Genomic DNA, 20,936 nt, shown 5'->3' on the forward strand with positions numbered 1-20,936 from the left:
CCTGTGACTCCCACAACTCTTAGTTCCATCCTCTCCAACTGCAACTCACATTTAAAAAAAGATATTACTGAAGTGTACTTGACATGCAATGTTATATTAGTTTCAGATGCACAACACAGTCATTCAACAATTCTGTACACTACACTGTGTTCACCACAATAAGTATAGTTACCGTCTGCCTCCATATGATGCTATTATAATATATATTAACTGTGTTTCCTATGCTATGCTTTTCATCTCTGTGACTTATTTCATAACTGAAAGTTTGGATTTCTTAATTCCCATCACCTATTTCGCCCACCCCCCAAACCCCTTTCCCCTGTGGCAACCACCAGTTTGTTCTCTGCATTTACAAGTCTATTTCTGGTTTTGTTTGTTTTGTTTTTTTCAGAGTCTACATATAAGTGAAATCTCGTGGTATTTGCCCTTCTTTGACTGAGTATTTCACCTCACATGATACCCTAAGTCCATCCATGTCGTAAATAACAAGATGACTTTTTATGGCTAATATTCCATTGTGTATATGTACTGTATCTTTCTATCCAACCATCTGTTGATGGACACTTAGGTCACTTCCATATCTTGACGATTGTAAATAATGCTGCCATGAACACAGGGGTACACCTACTTCTCCAACTAGTGTTTTCGTTTTCTTTGGGTAAATTTCCAGTAGTGGATCATACGGTTTCTCTATTTTAACTTTTTGATGAAACTCTATGCTATTTTTCATAGTCTAACTCACATTTTTAACTGCCTCTTGGGCACCTCCAAGTTGCCCCAGGTCCCCTCTCCTCCTGGGCCATAACCTACTAATATCTGTGTACTTCCCCACATCTTGCGACCTTGTACTTTTTTGGTCACATGACTCTTTCTGGCCAGTGGAACATGAGCAGAAATCTTGTGTGGCACTTGTGCACCTCCCCGTGTTCTCATCCCCTTCCTCAGGCCAGGTCAAGACAGCAAAAAATCAAATAGAAACATACTAGGTCCTGGAGTCACTGCCTAGAAAAAGCCACTGGACCTGCACTGAACAGTGAGAAGAACAAACTTCTGTGGGGAAAGAAACCCTGAGAGTTTAGAACGACCCGACAGAACAGCTAATTACCCCCCATATACCTGCCTTCTCCACCTGGAAAGTTCCTACTTAATGCTCAAAACTCCAATTCCAGGGGCACCTGCGTGGCTCAGTCATGATCCCAGGGTCCTAGGATCAAGCCCCACATCAGGCTCCCAGCTCAGTAGAGAGCCTACTTCTCCCTCTCCCTCTGCCTGCTGCTCTCCCTGCTTGTGCTCTCTCTGTCAAATAAATAAATAAAATCTTAAAAACAAAAAACAAACCTCCAATTCCAATGCCACCTCTTCTGTGAGATCCAACCTTTGTGGGAGGGCAGCCACTTTGTCTTGTGACCTCTAGCAATGCACTCACACATGCAGCACAACAGCTACCTCAGTCTGTGGACATGTTTCTGTTTGCACGTTGGCTCCTACATGTGTGTGCTTCACTTTTAATTCTCTAGTCTCAATGCCTTGGCAGTAGCAAACACCTGATGTTTGATTTCCTGAAGCAAAGACTGGAGCCTTCTTGCTCATGTGACCAGCAAACCCCAAGTCAACATTTTCCCCCAAGTCACAGTGTTCTTGGCATCATGCTACATTGGGGGAGGCAAGAAAAGTAAGACAACATTGCCCATGATGAGGAGTGTTTTTTAATCTTCAGCTCTTCTGCACCCATTAGCTTCCATCTTTATTAAAGGACGGCTTCCACTTAAAAAGCACATTGTCGGGGCACCTGGGTGGCTCAATGGGTTAAAACCTCTGTCTTCGGCTCAGGTCATGATCTCACGGTCCTGGGATCGAGCCCCGAACTGGCCTCTCTGCTCAGTGGGGAGCCTGCTTCCCCCCCTCTCTCTCTGCCTGCCTCTCCACTTGTGATCTCTGCCTGTCAAATAAATAAAATCTTAAAAAAAAAAAAAAAGAAGCACATTGTCTCTTCAGGAACCACTGGCTAAGACATTTCTCAGAAGGCAAGATCAAAGAGAGGTTTGTGATGACGAGGAAAGCGGATGGGGGCTCTCCCGTGACCTCCATGAGCCTGGCTCCCCCAAGCTGCCATGCTTCAGACTTGTGATGTGGTATTCTGGGATCATGCAGCTATACCAGGGTTACATCCGGAACGAGAAAAGATGCAGTGAAAGCACCGCCAACCCCTCAGGGACCCAGATGTAGAGATAACCCGGCCATGTAGTCACGTCACTGCTGCTTAGCAAAACTTCACAAACCAGAGGCACAAAACCCCACCACTGGGCAGGGAAACAGAACAGGGAACCTTTGCTTTTCACCACCAGTGAACTGCCAACATGCATACCAGCAGCTCCCACTCTCCCGATTCTTCTAAGGCTGTGATAGAACTCCTAGCTCCAGCCCAAAGGAAGAGGGGCCCATCAATCAATGATGCTTGATTCTGAATGCAGTTTTCATAGCAATTCCCAGAGACTAGCATTTGACCTGCTGCAGGTGTGGCTTTGCTGTAGACACTGGGACATGCCACCTAATGCACAGTAAACATGAGGCTGACCACTACTGCTGGCATCCCAGCGCTCAGACAGAAATGTCCACAACAAAGAGCCATGGCAAACCCAGTTGCCGTGGCCACAGCTGCAAGGGAGCACAGTGGGACTTCTAGGACCTTCCCTGGCAAGACGCTCAGAGTGGAAACGAAGCAAGGTTAGACTCCGCAGTATACTGAAGGCTGGGATGATGAGGAAGGAAGATTGGGAGACATTTTAAAAACCAGAGGAGTGGGGCGCCTGGGTGGCTCAGTGGGTTAAGCCTCTGCCTTCGGCTCAGGTCATGATCTCAGGGTCCTGGGATCGAGTCCCACATCCGGCTCTCTGCTCAGCAGGGAGCCTGCTTCCCTTCCTCTCTCTTTCCCTGCCTCTCTGCCTACTTGTGATCTCTCTCTCTGTGTGTCAAATAAATAAATAAAGTCTTTAAAAACAAAACCAAACCAAACCAGAAGAGTAACTTAGCAGAAGGCAAAGGGAGAGTTTGGGAGAGTCGGGACAGTCCCTTTTCGAGTTCACTGTCGCACGTGCTAGATAAGAGGTACAGCAAAGGAGGGGAGCCTGAAAGACACAGCTCAACACAGGGCATTGTTTCTGGTTTGTATTTCAAGGGTCACATACCATGAACAGAACAAATAACACTTCCCCCTTAACGCATTCAAGGTACCAACAGCATACGCAGGAAACAAGAAATGGACGAAACCAGCGCCATTGGGCAACTCACCTTGTACGAAGATCCTGTTCCAGTAGATTTTTCCCACTTGGCTGCCCCCAAGAAACACCAGGTTGGCCAGGATGAGCATGGAGGTGGAGCAAGATGCAAGGGCGGCGTGAAATCGACGGCGGGCTTGTGGGGAGAGGAACTGGACCTGCGGGAAAAGACAGGAGGTGTCTCATCGCGGGGGCCGGAAAGCAGTGCGGAGGTGCCTCCCGGCCCTCGGCAGGCACCTGCCCAGGATACCCAACCCAGAGCCCAAGCAAGGCCGTGACTTCAGCTGTTCTTAAAACCTCTATTCCTGTGACAGGCACACCCTGGTCTAAGGAAAGTGGCGACACACCCCCCCAACTTGTTCTTCCTCCTGCCCCACGGGCTCCCCCCTGATGTGTGTGACACGAGCACTGAAGCTAGCTCAGATGTGGCTGCAATGCCTCCACATGTTCTCTGTGTGCAGACCTGCAGGGCCGGGAGCGCTCCCTGACAACCTGCACAACTCCCTGTCATGAGGTCAAGATCAGGGTGATCTTCTGGGAAGCCACCCTGTCAATCCGACCCACCATTACGAGGGTGCAGGAGACTCAGCACAAGCCACTGTCCTTCTGGGAATCAGAGCTCAGGGGACACGGCCCATGGGAGAGAACCTGCCACAGCATCCGAATATGCAGGAAGTGGAGAGAAGGCTTGCAACACCGACGGTAAAGAACTCTGCTCATCCATCTGAGGTCTTCACTGTAGTTTTTCCTCCCCTTTTAATGTCTTCTTGGGGATTGCATAAAGCAAGACAAGCCTTAATTTCTCGGCACTGACCGTTCTGCTGGCCCTAGCGCAGGAGATCGCGGTGCTGCACCCAGAGCGTGTGAGCATCGCCGGTATACCCCAGGCACTGTCCTCTGGGCCTGCACAAGCAGCCTGAGAACCAGGTACAGCGCAACCACCAGGCTGAAGGGCGCCAGGGTTTCTGACAAATGCCTCAGTCTAATCCAAAGACGGGAAAAAGAGGGAGCAAAGGGTCCAGAGAGCATTCCTGAGTATCTTCCTGAAACTTACACATCTCTGGGGTCACCTGCATCCTGATTTCAGCTGTGCTCCAACTACAAATAAGAATCTGGGAGCACCTGGATGGCTCAGTCAGTTGAAACCAAAACTGAAACTCTTGGCTTCAGGTCAGGTCACGATCTCAGTGTTATAAGATCCAGCTCCGCCATACTCAGGGGGGCGTCTGCTGGATTTTCTCTCTCTCTCTCCCTCTGCCCCTCCTCTCCCAGCATCTACATGTTGTCTCTCAAATAAATAAATACACCTTTAAAAACAAACAGAAAGGTGAATTACCCAAATTCCTAATGGGCAAAAGGATTAAGCTGAGGGTGTCTCCAGGAGGGGGCTTACTTAGTTCCGGCAACCCCACCGTCTGGGACCACTTGTGTAAGTCTTGGTCAGTGTCCTACTGGAAACCTGAAGAAATGAATTTCTGACCCCCCTCCTTTTCTCTCTCCCACCAGTCGCAGCTTCTGTTCTCTGTGCAGAGACACCACTGCTACCACACACGTCCCCACCCATGACATTCTCTTCTAGCATCCCCTCAGAGCATTTTACTGCCACCATATGTGACAGGGCGGCCTTCTCATGGAGGAGCTGTGTCATGGGCACTGACTGAGTCATCTGCTTGGACATGATTATTCTGGAAAACTCTCAGGTGATGCTGACATGCTCCTGGGTAGAGGCTACCAGATAAGATGACCTCTAGTCTCTCCCTTGTCCTAAGAGGCCACAAGCACATACAGGAGATGCTGTCAAGCCAGACCAGATAAAAGATAGCTACATGGTATAAAAACTGGTAATGAAAGAGAAATGGGGATGCAGGCTTATAACTCAGCACTCTTCCCCTCTGAGAATAAGGAGACATTAATCTACTGGTTTCTGCATCTTAGAGCAGGAGAAGACATTTTCTGGGTATTACTGACTCAATTAGCAGTAACTGGGGAGGCAGGGTGAGAGGAAGCAGGGAGATGGGGGGAAGTCCAGAATAATAAATCATGAAAATATAAATTGCTATAATTGGAATAACTGCATCCAAATAATTATCTCCATGTACAGGACCACTGATAACACGTTTGATTTCTAAGGTACCCGTTGAATCAGATGTTCTACCACCTCTATTCTAACCCCATCCATGTCCTCCAACCTTATATCCTGTTAGGGGAATTCAGAGGCCCCACACAATCTTTTCCATATTAATGTCAATGACAAAGAATGCACACAGCTTGGTTAAACTCAGAGTGGTTCTCCTTCTACAGGAAATGATTACAATAATTATTAAATAATCAACTGAGACACACCGAGAGAGGAAAACACTCTTCGCACTGGACTTCTAAGCAGGATTGTGGTGCCAGGTGACCTGGTGTGGGGCAAGAGCCAGGCTAGTTGGAGGAAGAGCTGAGAGGCAAGGGGCAGAGCAAGGGAGGAGGCAAAGGGGAGAATGAGTGCATGAGACACAGAGCTCCTCTTTCCAGCACCAGGGGCCCTAGTTGCAATGGGACTTTCTTTGCTTCTGTGATTACTTGGCTACATGATTCAATAAATTGCGATTTCTGCTTAGGAAAAGGAAGTCAAAATAATAGCAAATATGAAGGAGCCTCTGATCTCACAGACAAGGGAGGACATCTAAATCAGAAACAAAGGACCACAATTCAACTTTTATAAAGAGTTAATTTTGTAAAAACTAAGCAAGAACATTAAAGGCATAGGCTGTTGGAATCAATGAACTAGAAAGATATAAAGGAGAAATCAAGACGCTCACAGGCAGTTCTTGATCACCCCTAGGGTGAGCAGGTGGGAGACAAAGTAGGTGATGATAAAGAAAATTCAAAATCCTGATTTAACTAATAGCCCCATCCTCTGAACTGACCAAATCAGCCTTGCCAACAAGCAGCAAACTTGACTGAGCATGACTTCTCTTCATTGTGAATCAGTGGCAAAGCATAATCATAGGCCACTAGGAGCAAAAAAAAGGGGGGGCCTGTGTGGATAACCCATGATTAATATTAATAACAAAGGGGACATGAATCTCAGCTGTAATTCATATCTCCTCTTCGGATTCCCTGGATGCACCATGGAAAGTGGCAGTTTTGACACTAATGCTCTCCCTCCATGTTGGGAACCATCTGGCTTGGTTTATACTCTAGATTTAGGTTCCATACATAGGGGTGCTAGGAGGGAAAAAGTCACATGGGCAAGACAAAATCCATCAATAAATACAACTTTCTGAATGTCTAAGGACATAGGGTCAAGGATCCCACTTTAAAGTCTTGATTTCTTGTACACACTCTCCTCTGCCATCCTGTGGCAATTGTTGTCACTCCTGCGGTCCTTCACATCTAGGATACAGGCTGTCTGTCCTATGTGCAGCGACCATGTTAGTCATGGTTGGGGTGCTTAAAGTCCCCCTTGGTAGGAAAACTTAAGTGAGGGACTGTGAGCCAAATGGAGAAATAAGTCAGTGTACAACGAAGAGTCATCAGGCATAAAAAGAAGAATTGCCAATTGACCAGATAAGGCAATAGTCAGTAAACAGATGTCCATTTTAACACAAATATAATAGAATAAAAAAGAACTCTGGTCTGGTCATGGTCCCCTTCCCAGAAGACAGATAAAGCCATGGCAATCTGATACCCCAGCAGCAAAAACCTGGGAAGGGCATGGTCCCAGGAGATATTTAGAACTTGCTGAGAACTTTTAGTCGTCCCAAGGACATCAAAATTATGGCATGCCATGTGTGAGACAGAACTGTCCAGCCTAGAATGTCAATAGTGCCTCTTGAGTGTGGGTGAAGTGTTTGCTTCTACATTCATTATAAAGCCAACTTCCCTCTTGTTCTATGGGGGCATAGCACCTCACTTCCTCATTAGGAGCAATGCTAAAAATGTGCTCCCTTTCCTCTGGGGCCCAGAAAAAGCCATTCCAGGGCAGGGAAAGTGCTCTTTACAGTGCCCCAGTGTGAACCAACCCCCCACCCCAGCCCACCCACTATCCCCAGCATCAAACCTGAGGAGGAGCTACTGTGCTTCTGACCACAGATGGGCAAGGTGTAGCCCCAGTTCCAAAGCTCGTCTCCCTCACACCACTCACACCCAGAGGAAAGAGGAAAAATGGGGGGTGGAGCAGGTCAGAAAGTATGGCCTCCCATGCTGGGGTGACAAGTTCTCCCTCAGGGACTTTGACTTCAATGAAAGGTGGGGCTGGGGGTTACTCCATGTTAATGTTGCTATAACCCATTCTTCAGTCCCAAGAGAAGGTACTGGATTTGGGGCCTGGATACAGCAAGCCCTTTAGAACACCTGGAAGTATAGGAGCAGAGTGGACCTCTAATTCCTGTCTGAGTTTGGGGTCTCTGATGGAAGAAACAAGAGGTGGGATGTGGGAAAGCTATATAAGGACAGTCTAGCAGCACTTTAAACTTCTCTCTGAGACACTGGCTACCAAAGGCGAGGAACTGATCCAAACAAAGTAAACCTTAGGGCAGAACTAAATTGTCAAACTAGTTTGTATTTCCTGCTGTGAGGTGTGAGCTCCTGTGTTTATTCTTATCTCTATGGCAACTCGTCTCTCTTCTCTAGTCAGCATCCTGTCCCTGGAAATCAGAGGATTTAGGCTGGGGCAAACAAGCTGGGTGCTGGGGTGGTGCGGTCCATGGAATCTGGGTCAGAAGTTACTCTCAGAAGGTGTGCAAGGGTGGGAGACGGGGGGCGCGGTGGGACTGCAGGCTGTTGTGTGAGGCGGGTTCCACACTCGTCCACAGAGGGACTGCATGTGGGGCCGAACTGGGAGGAGGGGACAGGCTGAGCATCTGGGGGAGCAGATGGGCTGGAGGAATGGCTGCTGGAGACTGACAAAGGCTTGGCAAGTGGGACCTGATACTGTTTATTTTTAAATGGGGAAAAGCTAAAAAAAAAAAAAAAAAAAAAAAAAAAGCAATTGGGTGGGTTTGAGCAGCTGGACACAGTTCTTCCATATTACCACTGAAGACTTTCATTTTCTAATAAAAATGGTAACCAGAGGATAAGAAAGGATGAACAAGGAAATGGCAAGGGGGATACTGGTGAAGACCAGGAGGAGCAAATGAGGGTAGACACCCCATAGGCTGTAAAGATGAAACCAAAGACAACCAAAGAAACAATTACAGCTCTTATGAAAGAGAAGAGTGGCCAGAGCAAAAACACTCAGAAGGAAGACTTGAACTCCTGTCCCATCCTGTACCAACCCACCAGGACACTGCCCCCTTGCTCCCTTTGCCAAGGCACTTGGTCATTTCCATTTAGAAGTCATGTATCACGAATAACCCCTCTCTCTCATGCTGCCCCCAGCATGGTGAGCTCTGTCCTTCAGTCTGTATCACCTAAGACCCACACATACTCTCTGTGCTCAGCAATTACTTAACACCTGTTTCTCTCTTTACCCAGATAAGTTACAGAATCTCCTTTCTCTCTCTTTTTTTTTTTAAGATTTTGTTTATTTATTTGTCAGAGAGAGAGGTGGGGGGTGGGCGGAGAACACAAGCAGGCAAGCTGCAGGCAGAGGCAGAGAGAGAAACAGGCTCTGAGCAAGGAGCCCGATGCGGGACTCGATCCCAGGACCCTGGGATCATGACCTGAGCCAAAGGCAGAGGCTTAACCAACTGAGCCACCCAGGCGTCCCTCTCCTGACTTTCTTAATGTTCCATTGCATCCTATTATCCAAGCCAAATGAATACATGAAGGCACTCAAAAGCAACACCTCCTTCCTTCTTATAAGTGTATAGAGCTTCAAAATATACCAGTGAAGTTAAATTTTCCAATCTCTACTTCTGAATCTAAGCAATGCATGTTCCTGAGATAGAATCAAATACTGCAGTGATAAAGACAAAGCCAGTTCTGCTCACATGGACGAGTCACCTGCTCCATAGTTTAGATACCCAGCCTGGTTAAAAACAGCAGAGGCTATAATCTGGCATCTATATCCACACGGCATGTGAAGGGATTTCAGAGGACTTTAATAACTAAGCAAATTGGCTCTTGGTATAATCAGAGAACTTAAGCCATATTTGAGGAGACAGGGTCCTGCTAAAAGTTCTGGAATGGCCAATAGTACTGTCTTACTCTGTGTTCTTTCTCTTCTAACGATATACCCTTGCTTCTAGTCCTCATGTCTCTGCTCTGGATTTTGCAGAAGCCTCTTTCTTAGCTGCCATGTTATACCCTGGCCTTTCCTCCTCTGGTTCATCAAGCACACTGAGTATGTCCCCCCACTGCACAAAATATTTTGGTGGTTCTTCACTGCTTACAGACTAAAATCCAAAGAAGACCTTTTACAAACAAGCTCATTTTACTTTCCAACCTTAACTCCTACTACTTTACTAATGACACACTCTATTCAGCTCTAGTCACAGCTCTTCCAACATGGCATACACTTTTACATCTCTGTAGAATTACTTCACACATTACTTCTTTTGCTGAAACTGTTTTCTCTACTGAGAATGTGTCCTCCTAATTCTTTCTTCAAGCTCCAGCTCCATGTCAGTTCAGGAGACCAATAGCTTTGGACCAGCCCAAATGATGCTCAGGTTCTGGCCCCACTTTTGAACTGTGCCACCCAGAGCAAGCTCAAACTCCTCATATACATAGTTCACAATTGGTATTTGATCAACGGTGGCTACTCTAACTCTGCCAGAGTCAGTCACCCATTTTCTGTGTTTCTGTAACCCATGGGATAGACAGCATCAACATACATGTTTTAGATATAGGAGCTTAACCTATATTGCTATCTAAGTAGGAAAAAGTATTCCCATTTTACAAAGGAGGAACTAAAGAGCTGAGACATTAAGCAAGTGGTCCTAGGCAGACACTGGTAAAGTACAGAAGTAAATATAGTACAGTCATTCACACATTCCGCTAACTCAATGTCTTCATGCTCCCTGCTGTATTTTGCATAGCAATGTGTGTCCCCTCCTCTAGAATGAAATCTTCAAGACACTGGTCTCTTCAGTGCCAGATGCAAAGGAAAGCTTCAAGAAATGTTTTTATTTCTTGAAATACTTCAAATACTTCAAAAACGAGAACTTCGTGCGTGTGTTCCTTTAGTAATGGTTGATAGATATTCACCAAGTGTCCATTTCAGGATCTCAATATTTTCAAGAACAGTATGGCTTAAAATGACACTGGAACTTGAAGAAAATAATTAGAATTCACTATTAGAGTAGGAGATTTAACATGTCCCCCCAGAAAATGACACCTAAAAGATCAAAAGAATATAAAACAGCTGAATAAAAACTGATAGGCCTAGCATCCAAATTGCAAAGGAAGAAGGAAAACTTATCTCTGATTCCAAGTGAAATGATCTTTATACATAGAAAGCACTAAAGAGTCTACACACAAACAAACAAACAAAAACAAAAATGACCACCACCTCAAAACACTTCTACAACTAATGAAAAAGTTTGGCAAACTTTCAAGATAAAAAATCAACGTGCAGGGGCGCCTGTGTGGCTCAGTGGGTTAAACCTCTGCCTTCAGCTCAGGTCATGATCCCAGGGTCCTGGGATCGAGCCCCGCATCGGGATCTCTGCTCAGCGGGGAGCCTGCTTCCTCCTCTCTCTGCCTGCTTCTCTGCCTACTTGTGATCTCTGTCTGTCAAATAAATAAATAAAATCTTAAAAAAAAAATCAACATGCAAAAATCAGTTGCACTTCTACACACTAATAATGAACAATGTGAAAAGTAGATTAGGAAAACAATTCCATTCACAATAGCATCAAAACCAATAAAATACTTAGGAATAAACTTAACTAAGGAGGGAAAGACATACTGAAAACTACAACATATTGCTTAAAGAAGAAATAGAAAGACATCTATATTCATAGAATGGAATACTTAATATTATTAAGATGACAATACCACCCAAAGCTGTCTATAGATTCAATGCAATACCTGTCAAAATCCTAATGATCTTTTTCAAAAATAGAAAAACTCATCTTAAAATTAATATGGAAACTCATCTTAAAATTAAATTACCTAAATGGCAAAACAATCTTAGAACAGGAGAGACTACCAAGATGGCAACATGAAAGGCTCCTACACCCCTCTTCCTCCCATGGATGCACTGAATGTACAGTTTTACATGGAGCAGTTTACACTGCAAGAACGCCAGAAACCAACACAGCAACTCCTACACGTCAGGAAAATGAGAAAACACCCACATCTCAACAGGTAGGCAAAGCTGAAACACACTCTTGCTATAAACCCCAGCCCCAGCACAAGCATCATACAACTGGGAGAAAACCCTAAATCGAAGCTTCTTCCTGAGGAACAAAAATTTTGAACTCCCATCTAGCACCCCAAATTTTAGAACTCCCACCACAGGAACAGGCAATAAACTAAAGGTGCTTGTGTTCATAAGACCTTCAAGACTAGCAAACAAAGCAGCAGTTCTTCAGGGTCACACGAGGACTAGTTGTAGCTCTGCCCCCTAGAGCTCACCACTGAGGGAGCAAGCAAACTCTCAGTCTTTCTCTGAAAGAGGTCTATTCGCTGCCTGAGGGGTGCCTGGGTGGCTCTGTCAGTTGAGCATCAGATTCTTGATTTCGCTTAGGTCATGATCTCAGGGTTGTGAGATCAGCCCAGTATCGGGCTTCGTGTTCAGCAGGGAGTCTGCTTGAGATTGTCTCTCCCTCTTCCTCTGTCCCTGCCCCCATTCTTACATGCTCTCTCTTGCTCTATCTAAAATAAATAAATCTTTTTTTTTTTAATTGCTGCCTGAGAGTTAGGCTTCTAATTTAGCACACAGCTAAAGGAGGACTGTGATACTCCCAGGACACGAGGAAGTTAATAGAACCTCCCTCACCTTTTCCCTCCAGCTCACTCTGAGTTGTCAGTATCTCCCTGGAAGGAGCTTGTAATCATACTGGCATGCCAGCTTTTGCAGCTGCTGTCCAAGAAACAGGTCACCCAGTGGCCTGGCTCTGAGAGCCAATGGGGCTTTCATTCACAAGTCCCACAGGACTGTGGTAAACAAACAAGCAGCTCCTAAGAGGCACAGGAGCACTTTCCTGAGACCATACTATAAGTCCTGGCACAGGGTGAGCGGGAAAAAATTCCCATCTCCCAGTTCTTCCCTGAAAAGGGGTTTAAATACATACCCTCCCAGCTGCTGTTTGAGGATCTGGATTCTAATCATACTGCATCAAGTTGCTGACTGTGATCCTTCCCTTTGGGACACTAATAGGTCTTAGCACATCTTAAATTAAGGGGGCCACTAAGAACAAAGAAGGTGACTTGAATTTGGACAATCACAAAGGTTTGAGATAAAAATTAGAAGCTCAGGCCAGGCTTACTGATGTGGTTCATCTGCTACACAACACTACTCTGTCAAGACTGGGAAAGATGGCATTTTTATATAAAGCCACCCAGGCACCCCGCCAGAAACAGATCTTAACAACAAAAGGAAAAGTGATTTTTACCTGATTGGGAGTTTAAAATAATAGTCATTAAGATGCTCACCAAAGGGGCACCTGGGTGGCTCAGTGGGTTAAAGCCCCTGCCTTCGGCTCAGGTCATAATCCCAGGATCTTGGGATTGAGACCCACATCAGGCTCTCTACTCCGCAGAGATCCTTGCTTCCTCCTCCTCTCTCTCTCTGCCTACTTGTGATCTCTGTCTGTCAAATTAAAAAAAAAAAAAAAAAGATGCTTACCAAAGCCAGGAGAACAATGTATCAACAAAGTGAGAATTTCAAAAAAGAGACAGAAAGTACCAAACAGAAATCACAGAACTTAATAATACAATAACTTAATTGAAAATTTAACAGAGGGATTCAAAAACAGACTAGGTCAAGTGGGATAAATAACCAGCAAACTCAAAGACAGGTCAGTGGAATTTATCCAATCAGAATAGAAAACGAAAAAAGAATGAAAACAGTTAAGATAGTTTAAGGTACTTATGGATACTATCAAGCAGCCAATATACATATTGCAGGGGTCTCAGAAGACAAAGGGAAAGACTGAAAGGGGAAGAAAGCTTAGTTGAAAAAATATAATGACTGAAAGCTTCCCTAATCTGGAGAAAGAAACAGACATCTAGATCTAGGAAGCCTAAAATGTACCAAATAAGAAACCAAAAGAGACCCACACAGAGACAGATGATAATTAAATTGTCAAAAGTCAAAGACAGGGGCGCCTGGGTGGCTCAGTGGGTTAAGCCGCTGCCTTCGGCTCAGGTCATGATCTCAGGGTCCTGGGATCGAGTCCCACATCGGGCTCTCTGCTCAGCAAGAAGCCTGCTTCCCTCTCTCTCTCTCTCTGCCTGCCTCTCCGTCTACTTGTGATCTCTCTCTGTCAAATAAATAAATAAAATCTTAAAAAAAAAAAAAAGTCAAAGACAAGGAGAGACTCTTAAATGTAGCATAAGAAAAACAATTTGTTACATACCAGGGAACCCTCATAAGACTATCAGCAAATTTTTCAGCAGAAACTTTACAGGCCAGAAGGTAGTGGCACAATGTATTTTAAATGCTTAAAGAAAAACATAGCCAACCAAGAATACTCTACCTGGCAGGGTTGTCTTTCAGAATGAAGGAGAGATAATGAGTTTTCCAAACAAAAGCTGAAGGAGTTTGTCACCTAAACCAGCCTTATAATAAATGTTAAAGGGATTTTTTAAGCTAAAACAAAAGGATGCTAATTAGTAATAGGAAAATATATAAAAGTACTGGAAAAAGGTAAATATATAAATTCAGAAGACTCTAATGTTGTAATGGTGGTAGTAAATAATTTATAAATCTAATATAAAGGTTAAAAGAAAAGGTACTAAAGATAGTAATAACTACAAAAATGAGTCAATGGATAATGTAAAAGATGTAAACTGTAACATCAAAAACATAGAAAGGGAGGGTGTAAAAATGTTGGGCTTTTGCATGCAATGGAAGTTATCGGCTTAAAACAGACTGTTATAAGATGTTTTATGTAAGCATCATAGTAACCACAAAGCAAAAACCTAAAGCAGATACACAAAAGATAAAGGAATCAAAGCATAGCACTAGAGAAAATTATCATATCACAGAGAGAGTAAGAGAGAAACAGAGGAATAAAAACCAGAAACAATTAACAAAATAGAAATAGTCCATATCTAGCAATAATTAGTTTAAATGTTTTATGGAAGTGTGGAATGACTATATCGTACACCTGAAAATAATATTACACTGGATGTTAACTGGAGTTTTTTTTTATTTAATTTTTTGTGTGTGTGTTCCAAAATTCATTGTTTATGCACCACATCCAGTGCTCCATGCAATACGTGCCCTCCTTAATACCCACCACCAGGGTTAAGTGGAATTTAAATAAAAAAATTTTTAAAAATGTAAATGGACTAAACTCTCCAATCAAAAGACAGAGATATTTGTATACCAGTGTTCACTGCAGTAGTATTCACAATAGACAAAAGGAGGAAACAACCTAAATGTCTGTCAGTGGATGAATGGAAAAACAAAATGCGGTATACATAAGATGGAACAGTATTCAGCCTTTAAAAGACAAAAAATTCTGATGCACACCACAACATGGATGAATCATAAAGACATTATGCTAAGTGAGATAAGTCAGAAATAAAAAAAAAAAAAAAACTACATGCTTCCACTTATATGTGGTACCTAGAATCATCAAATCCATAGAGAAAGAAAGTAAAATAGTGGTTCCTGGGGGCCAGGGGAAGGAGATAATATGAAGTTATTGCTTAATAGGTTTAGAGTTTCTGTTTGGGATGATTAAAATGTTCCGGAGATTGATGGTGGTAATGGCTATACAACATTGTGAGTAAATTTAATGTCTTTGAATTGTACATTTAAAAATAGTTAAAACAGTAAATTTTATGTCATGTATAATTTATCACAGTAAAAGAATTATTAGGCCTGTCTCACAGATATACAGAATAATGAATACATGTAATTTTCATACCAAGTAGATCATAATCAAACTGAATACAAACTAAGACAGTAAAGGAAGACAAATATATTCTAAAAAGTTATCATGAAGGCCATGCTCACCAACAATGGAATAAAAAAAGCAGTGATAAAAAATCTGTAAAACTTAACACACCAGTAAATTTTTTAAAATATCATTAATGTAAACCAAAAACTTTTATTGAAGGAACAATAAAATGAATAAATGCTAGCAAATAAGATCAATTAAGAAAGCAAGGCCAAATAAACAACAGGAGATAATAATACACAGGAGATTTAAAACTCTTTTCGCTTATATGGCAATATATTTAATAACATAGCTGAGAAACATAAAGTATATAGAAAAATAAATTACCTAAAATTCTCATAGAAAAAGTAGATGGCCTGAAAAAACATAACCACAGAAGAACTGAAACAGTGGTCAAAGCTCTATGCTCAAAGAAAAATTGCCCAGATGATCTTAATGAGCAAGTTCTACCAGGTGGTGAAGGAACAAGACAATTTCCATGGAAACTGTTTCAGAGGATTAAAAAAAAACATGGGAAGCTTTCACTGATTTCATGATGCTAGTATGACCCCGATACTAAAATGATAAAAAGCCAACATAGGGAACGAAAACCGTAAGTTAACCTTTCTTCTACACATTGCCTTAAAAATTCTAAATTAAATACCTGTAAATTGAATATAGGATTAAAAGAATTGTCTCAATCAAGTAAGATTCATCTCAGGAATGGGAGGGGGATTCAATATTAAAAATATTAGAGATTCATGTAATTCATGAGATTAAATAATTAAAGGAGAATAATCTTGTGATCACTCAATAGATGCCAAAGAAATATTTGGTGAAATTGCATGCTCATTCATGATTTAAAAAAAAAATAGTAAAAGAAAAAAGTAAGCTTCTTTTTTAAAAATTTTATTTATTTGACAGAGATAGAGAGAAAGAGAGAGAGCGCAAGCAGGAGGAGCAGCAGGCAGAGGGAGAAGCAGGCTCCCCGCTGAGCAAGGAACCTGATGCAGGACTTAATCTCAGGACCCTGGAATTACGACCTGAACCGAAGGCAGGTACTTAAAGGACTGAGCCACACTGGTGTCCCAAGAGTAAGCTTCTTTAGGTTGATAAAGATAATATGTCAAAACCCAGATTAAGTATTTCCACTAGCTTCAAGAAAAAGACATTTTCTCCTCTATCACTCAAAATCGTACTGAAAGACCCAGTAAATACAACAAGACAATTAAATGCAGCAAGGGTTAAATCTGTTGGCAAGGACAAAACTGTCATTATTTGTAGATGATATGACTATCAATCTAGAAAATTTACAAGAAACAATTGACAAATTACTAGAGCTAATGGAAGATTTAAACAGGACAGATGCAAAGTGACCAATTCAAAACAAAAATCCTCATTTTTTCTGTATAAAAGCAATAATCCACAAGAAGTATCCAAGACTTCTAAGGAGAAATGATAAATCATTATGTAGTAACATAAGGAAGACTTGAATACATAACTAATCCATAACTGGAAAGACAGCATCATAGACATATTAACTCTACCCAATTTAAGCTACAAGTTAATGCCAACCTAACAAATTCCAATATAAATACCAGGAGTTTTAAGGAACCTCCCTAATTCTAAGACTCATATGGAAGAGTCACTATACAAAAACAGGCAATGTGATTTGGAAAAAGAACCAAAAGGGGCATGAGATTTTCCAAATCAGGAATCAAGACATGTTACAGAACTCTAGCACTTAAAATAGGAAGAATCAAGTAGATCAATACAACAGAATTGAACCTAAAAATGAACTTATGTATATTTGGATGTTTACTATATATTAAAGATGATCTTTCAAATCAGTTGGGGAAGTTGAGTTGGGCCACTGAATTTCAGTGTGAAGATATAAAAACCATTCTCACTTAGTTGCAGGCCATACAGAAACAGGCAATAGACCAGATTTGGCCCATGGGCCATAGTTTGCCAACTCCCACTCTATTCTATTCTTGGTAACTGCCCTAAAGAAACACTTACACATATGTAATGTATAAGGAGGCATATCTAGACATCTCCACAGCAGCTGCATTTGCAAAAAAAAAAAAAAAAAATGAGAGGCAACCTAAAATTTCAACAATAGAAGAATGGTCAAATACATTATACATCCACACCATGTCCAATTTTGCAGATTTACATATACTAATATAGAAACATCTTCAAAACATGCCATGAAGAGGAAAAATGCATAAATTTCAGAATATTTATGTATTTATTATAACACACACACAGTAGTAAAGGTACGTATGGAAGGCTATATTCAAATCTGACAACAATGGTTACCTCTCGTGGAAGAAGAAAGAGAACAAGGTGTGTTTGTTAGAGTGAGGGGGGGTGGCTGTCTTAGAGGACTCCAGTCTTATCTGTATTTTGTTCTTTTTCAAGAGCATATAGTCATGATTGACTTCATAAATTAAAAAAGAATAAAAGAATAAAAAAGGAAATCTAGGACTCTTTCCACTTAATGACCTTAGACCCTGGCTATCTCCCTCAAGTATGGGGTCAAGGCATAGGGGTGGAAAGAGAGAAGCTAGAGGACCATCACACTCAAGTTATGACTGTTCATGGCACTGGGGACCTCCCTCTCCAGGTAGTACTGAGGTCCCTTGAGACTATTAAATAACCCTAAAATATGACAGATGTGGCCTCAGCTATAATCTGTTCAAACACAAAACAACAGCTTAGGGCAAGGCCTGCTTCTAAGCAAACTTAATATTTAAAAATCTAAGACTGACAAACAGGTAAAGCATTCCAAAACGACTCAGCCAACAGCACAGAAAACTGTTCTATGGCAACCAATTAAACACAGTGCTCCCTTCAAAACCCCATTAAAAAGCAAGTAAACATTTGGAAAAGTATAAAACCACAGGCAAGGAATGGAATAGAAGTGAAAAGCAAGAGAGCAAAATCAACCCATTTTTATAAGATAGAGAGAAGATGGAGGAATTAGCAGGACTGAGACACCTGGATAATAGATATCAAAGAGAGGAGTCATTCATACACCAGATAGATTCCCAGAAGGCCTAGCCATTAGAGACACCATATACCACAGATGGCAACAGTAAACCATGGAGAAAGAAAACAGGAAGGTTGGTTAAAAATCTGGGTAATGGGGGCACCTGGGTGGCTCAGTGGGTTAGAGCCTCTGCCTTCAGCTCAGGTCATAATCCCAGGGTCCTGGGATTAGGCCCCATATCAGGCTCTCTGCTCAGCAGGGGGCCTGCTTCCTCCTCTCTCTCTGCCTGCTTCTCTGGGGTGCCTGGGTGGTTCAGTGGGTTAAAGCCTCTCTGCCTTCTGCTCAGGTCATGATCCCGGGGTCCTGGGATTGAGCCCTGCATCAGGTTCTCTGCTCAGCAGGGAAACTCCTACCCTCTCTCTCTGCCTGCCTCTTTGCCTACTTGTGATCTCTGCCTGTCAAATAAATAAATAAAATCTTTAAAAAAAAATCTGGGTAATGAGCAAACAGACCCTGGGGTTTCCCCCTTTCCCCACTGCCGCCCCACGATGAATGAAGGTGATAACAGGGGTTTTTTTAAATCAATAAACTGCATTAGAGTGACTCTAAACTCAGGGCCAACATGCACAGTAGCATTTCAGAATACCAAAGATAATTTCATTTAGGTTCTGGAGAGAAATTACACACAAAGAATCAAAAATCAAAATGGTACTTCTCAACAGTAAAACTAAAAATGAGAAGACAAATTACAACTTCAAAATTTTCAGGAGAAACTACCTTTCAACTTTAAAATTTAGTGCTCAGATAATCGATCAAAGGGGAGAGTAGAATAAAGAGAGTTTGGGAACTACAAGGTCTCAAAAAATATATATCGCCCACAGTCCCTTTCTAAGGCAGCTACTAAAGGATGTTCTCCACCAAATCAAAGGGAGGGGAGAAAACAAGGAGTTCTGGGGCCCACGACACAGAGATTCAGCCCAGGAGAGAGGAGGAGGGAAATGTCAGGACGCCAGCTGTACCGCCTATCTGAAGGGAAACGATCCAGATGGGACAGGAGGATGGAAGGGCTTCAGGAGAGGTTCTCCAGGAAAAGAAGAAAGCTGACAGATTTCCAAATACATCTGACTACATGGAAAATACTATTCTGAGGGATTTTCAGTTTTATTAGGGAGTTTGGAACAAAGTGGTAATAGTAAACTCCCAATCAAAAAAAAAAAAAAAAAAAAGAGGCAAGGTGATTTTCTTAGTCTGAGATGGGGAAACAGGTGACTAAAAAGGAAGTTCAATGATAGTCTATCAACTGGTTTGGCAGTGAGCCACACTTACCATCATGGTAATAATGTAAACAGCAAGTGTTGGTTTAGCCAAAAATAGAGAAGCTATTCTATTAGAAGTTGAGAGTACATCTCAGATGCAAAAACCTCAGGTAGAAAGCAGTTAATATTTATAATTCATAAGTGAAGAAATAAGAGAAAAGACTTTAGAAAGGCCGAGGTAGATGTCGGAAACAACTGAATTAGAGAATTAGAAGGTGTTGCTGTTGAGGACAAGGACATATGCACAAGAGGAATGGAGACCAAAGACTCATTTATCTCAAGAAATCCTTGCAGCATGATTTGACTTCTGACCCAGAAACACGTATTTCTTAAGCTTTCTGGATTTCCATTCGTTACCACTGCGAAACAGGGATAAAGATAGTACTTACCTATAAAGCTACTATTGAAACCACATGACATAATTGAGTAAAAAATGGTTTTGTGAGCAGTCCCACTTCACTTGGACCAATTTTTCCATAGACAGGTTGAGTGAAGCCACAACTAAAACATAAGTTGTCCAAGAACTGAGGACCAGAATGTCAATTAATTTAATGCCAAATGGTTTGGCTCTAGCTTGCTTGTCTTGAATTGCAATTCTTTGTTATTCCCGAGAAAAGCCATTTTTGATGGTTAAAAAGAAGATCTAATGCCAAATGTACATGAGTAGCAAGGAGAAATTAAATGAAAGAATATAAGTGTGTAAGGTCTATTGAAGCAGATGTCTCTTATCTGATGCTTAGAATAGATTGTGTATAACTGAATGTGACTCCCCTTCTAATTGAACTAATCATGTGTTCCTACACAAATCACACACGTTCCCAGCCCATAGGTTCCTCATCTATAAAAATGAAGAGAAGGAACACCTGCCCTGCATGGTTGTTGTGATGCTTAAATAAAACAATAAATGGGAAAAATGCAGGATCTGGTACAGTTTCTTCCCTGACAAAGGGTGGCAGCTACAACAACCCCATGTGAGTCTGGTCCTTCCATTCCTACCGTCAGCTAGGCAAAGCCTCCTGAGGGTGGACCCATCCTGTACCCTTCTCTCAATAACCTTTAATTAGATAACAGTACCTTTGCACTGTAGAAAGGCTGAACACATAAATGAGTAAAACCAAGAAAATATGTATCACAAATAATCCTGTCAGTAAAAAGCTAACCACCATTAATGATGGAGGGTGTAACCTTCTATGCTCTTCTCTGCATTCGCAGGTACCTTTAAATAAAAATAAATTTTTGTTATACCTGTTATTCTTTATTCCTTTCCATCTTTCTTCAAAGTGAAATTATTTGAAAATCACTACTTTCAATGGTGGCGTAGTCAACTGGATAGATGTCTCATACCTCTTCTAGG

The 20,936-nt window shown here is 42.2% G+C and overlaps 1 protein-coding gene across 3 annotated transcripts in view; it reads right to left on the reverse strand.

Annotated features, from left to right (window-relative positions):
* Nucleotides 1-20,936, reverse strand: part of HHAT (hedgehog acyltransferase) — a 332,511-nt gene that overhangs the window by 58,918 nt on the left and 252,657 nt on the right. For all 3 annotated transcript variants that reach the window (XM_047705012.1, XM_047705011.1, XM_047705010.1), the window contains one exon: nucleotides 3,289-3,433. In XM_047705012.1, coding sequence (XP_047560968.1) covers nucleotides 3,289-3,433 — 145 coding nt within the window. The remainder of the gene's footprint in view (nucleotides 1-3,288; nucleotides 3,434-20,936) is intronic.

The sequence above is a fragment of the Lutra lutra genome, chromosome 15 (genome assembly GCF_902655055.1).
Source record: "Lutra lutra chromosome 15, mLutLut1.2, whole genome shotgun sequence".
Taxonomy (NCBI): Eukaryota; Metazoa; Chordata; class Mammalia; order Carnivora; family Mustelidae; genus Lutra; species Lutra lutra.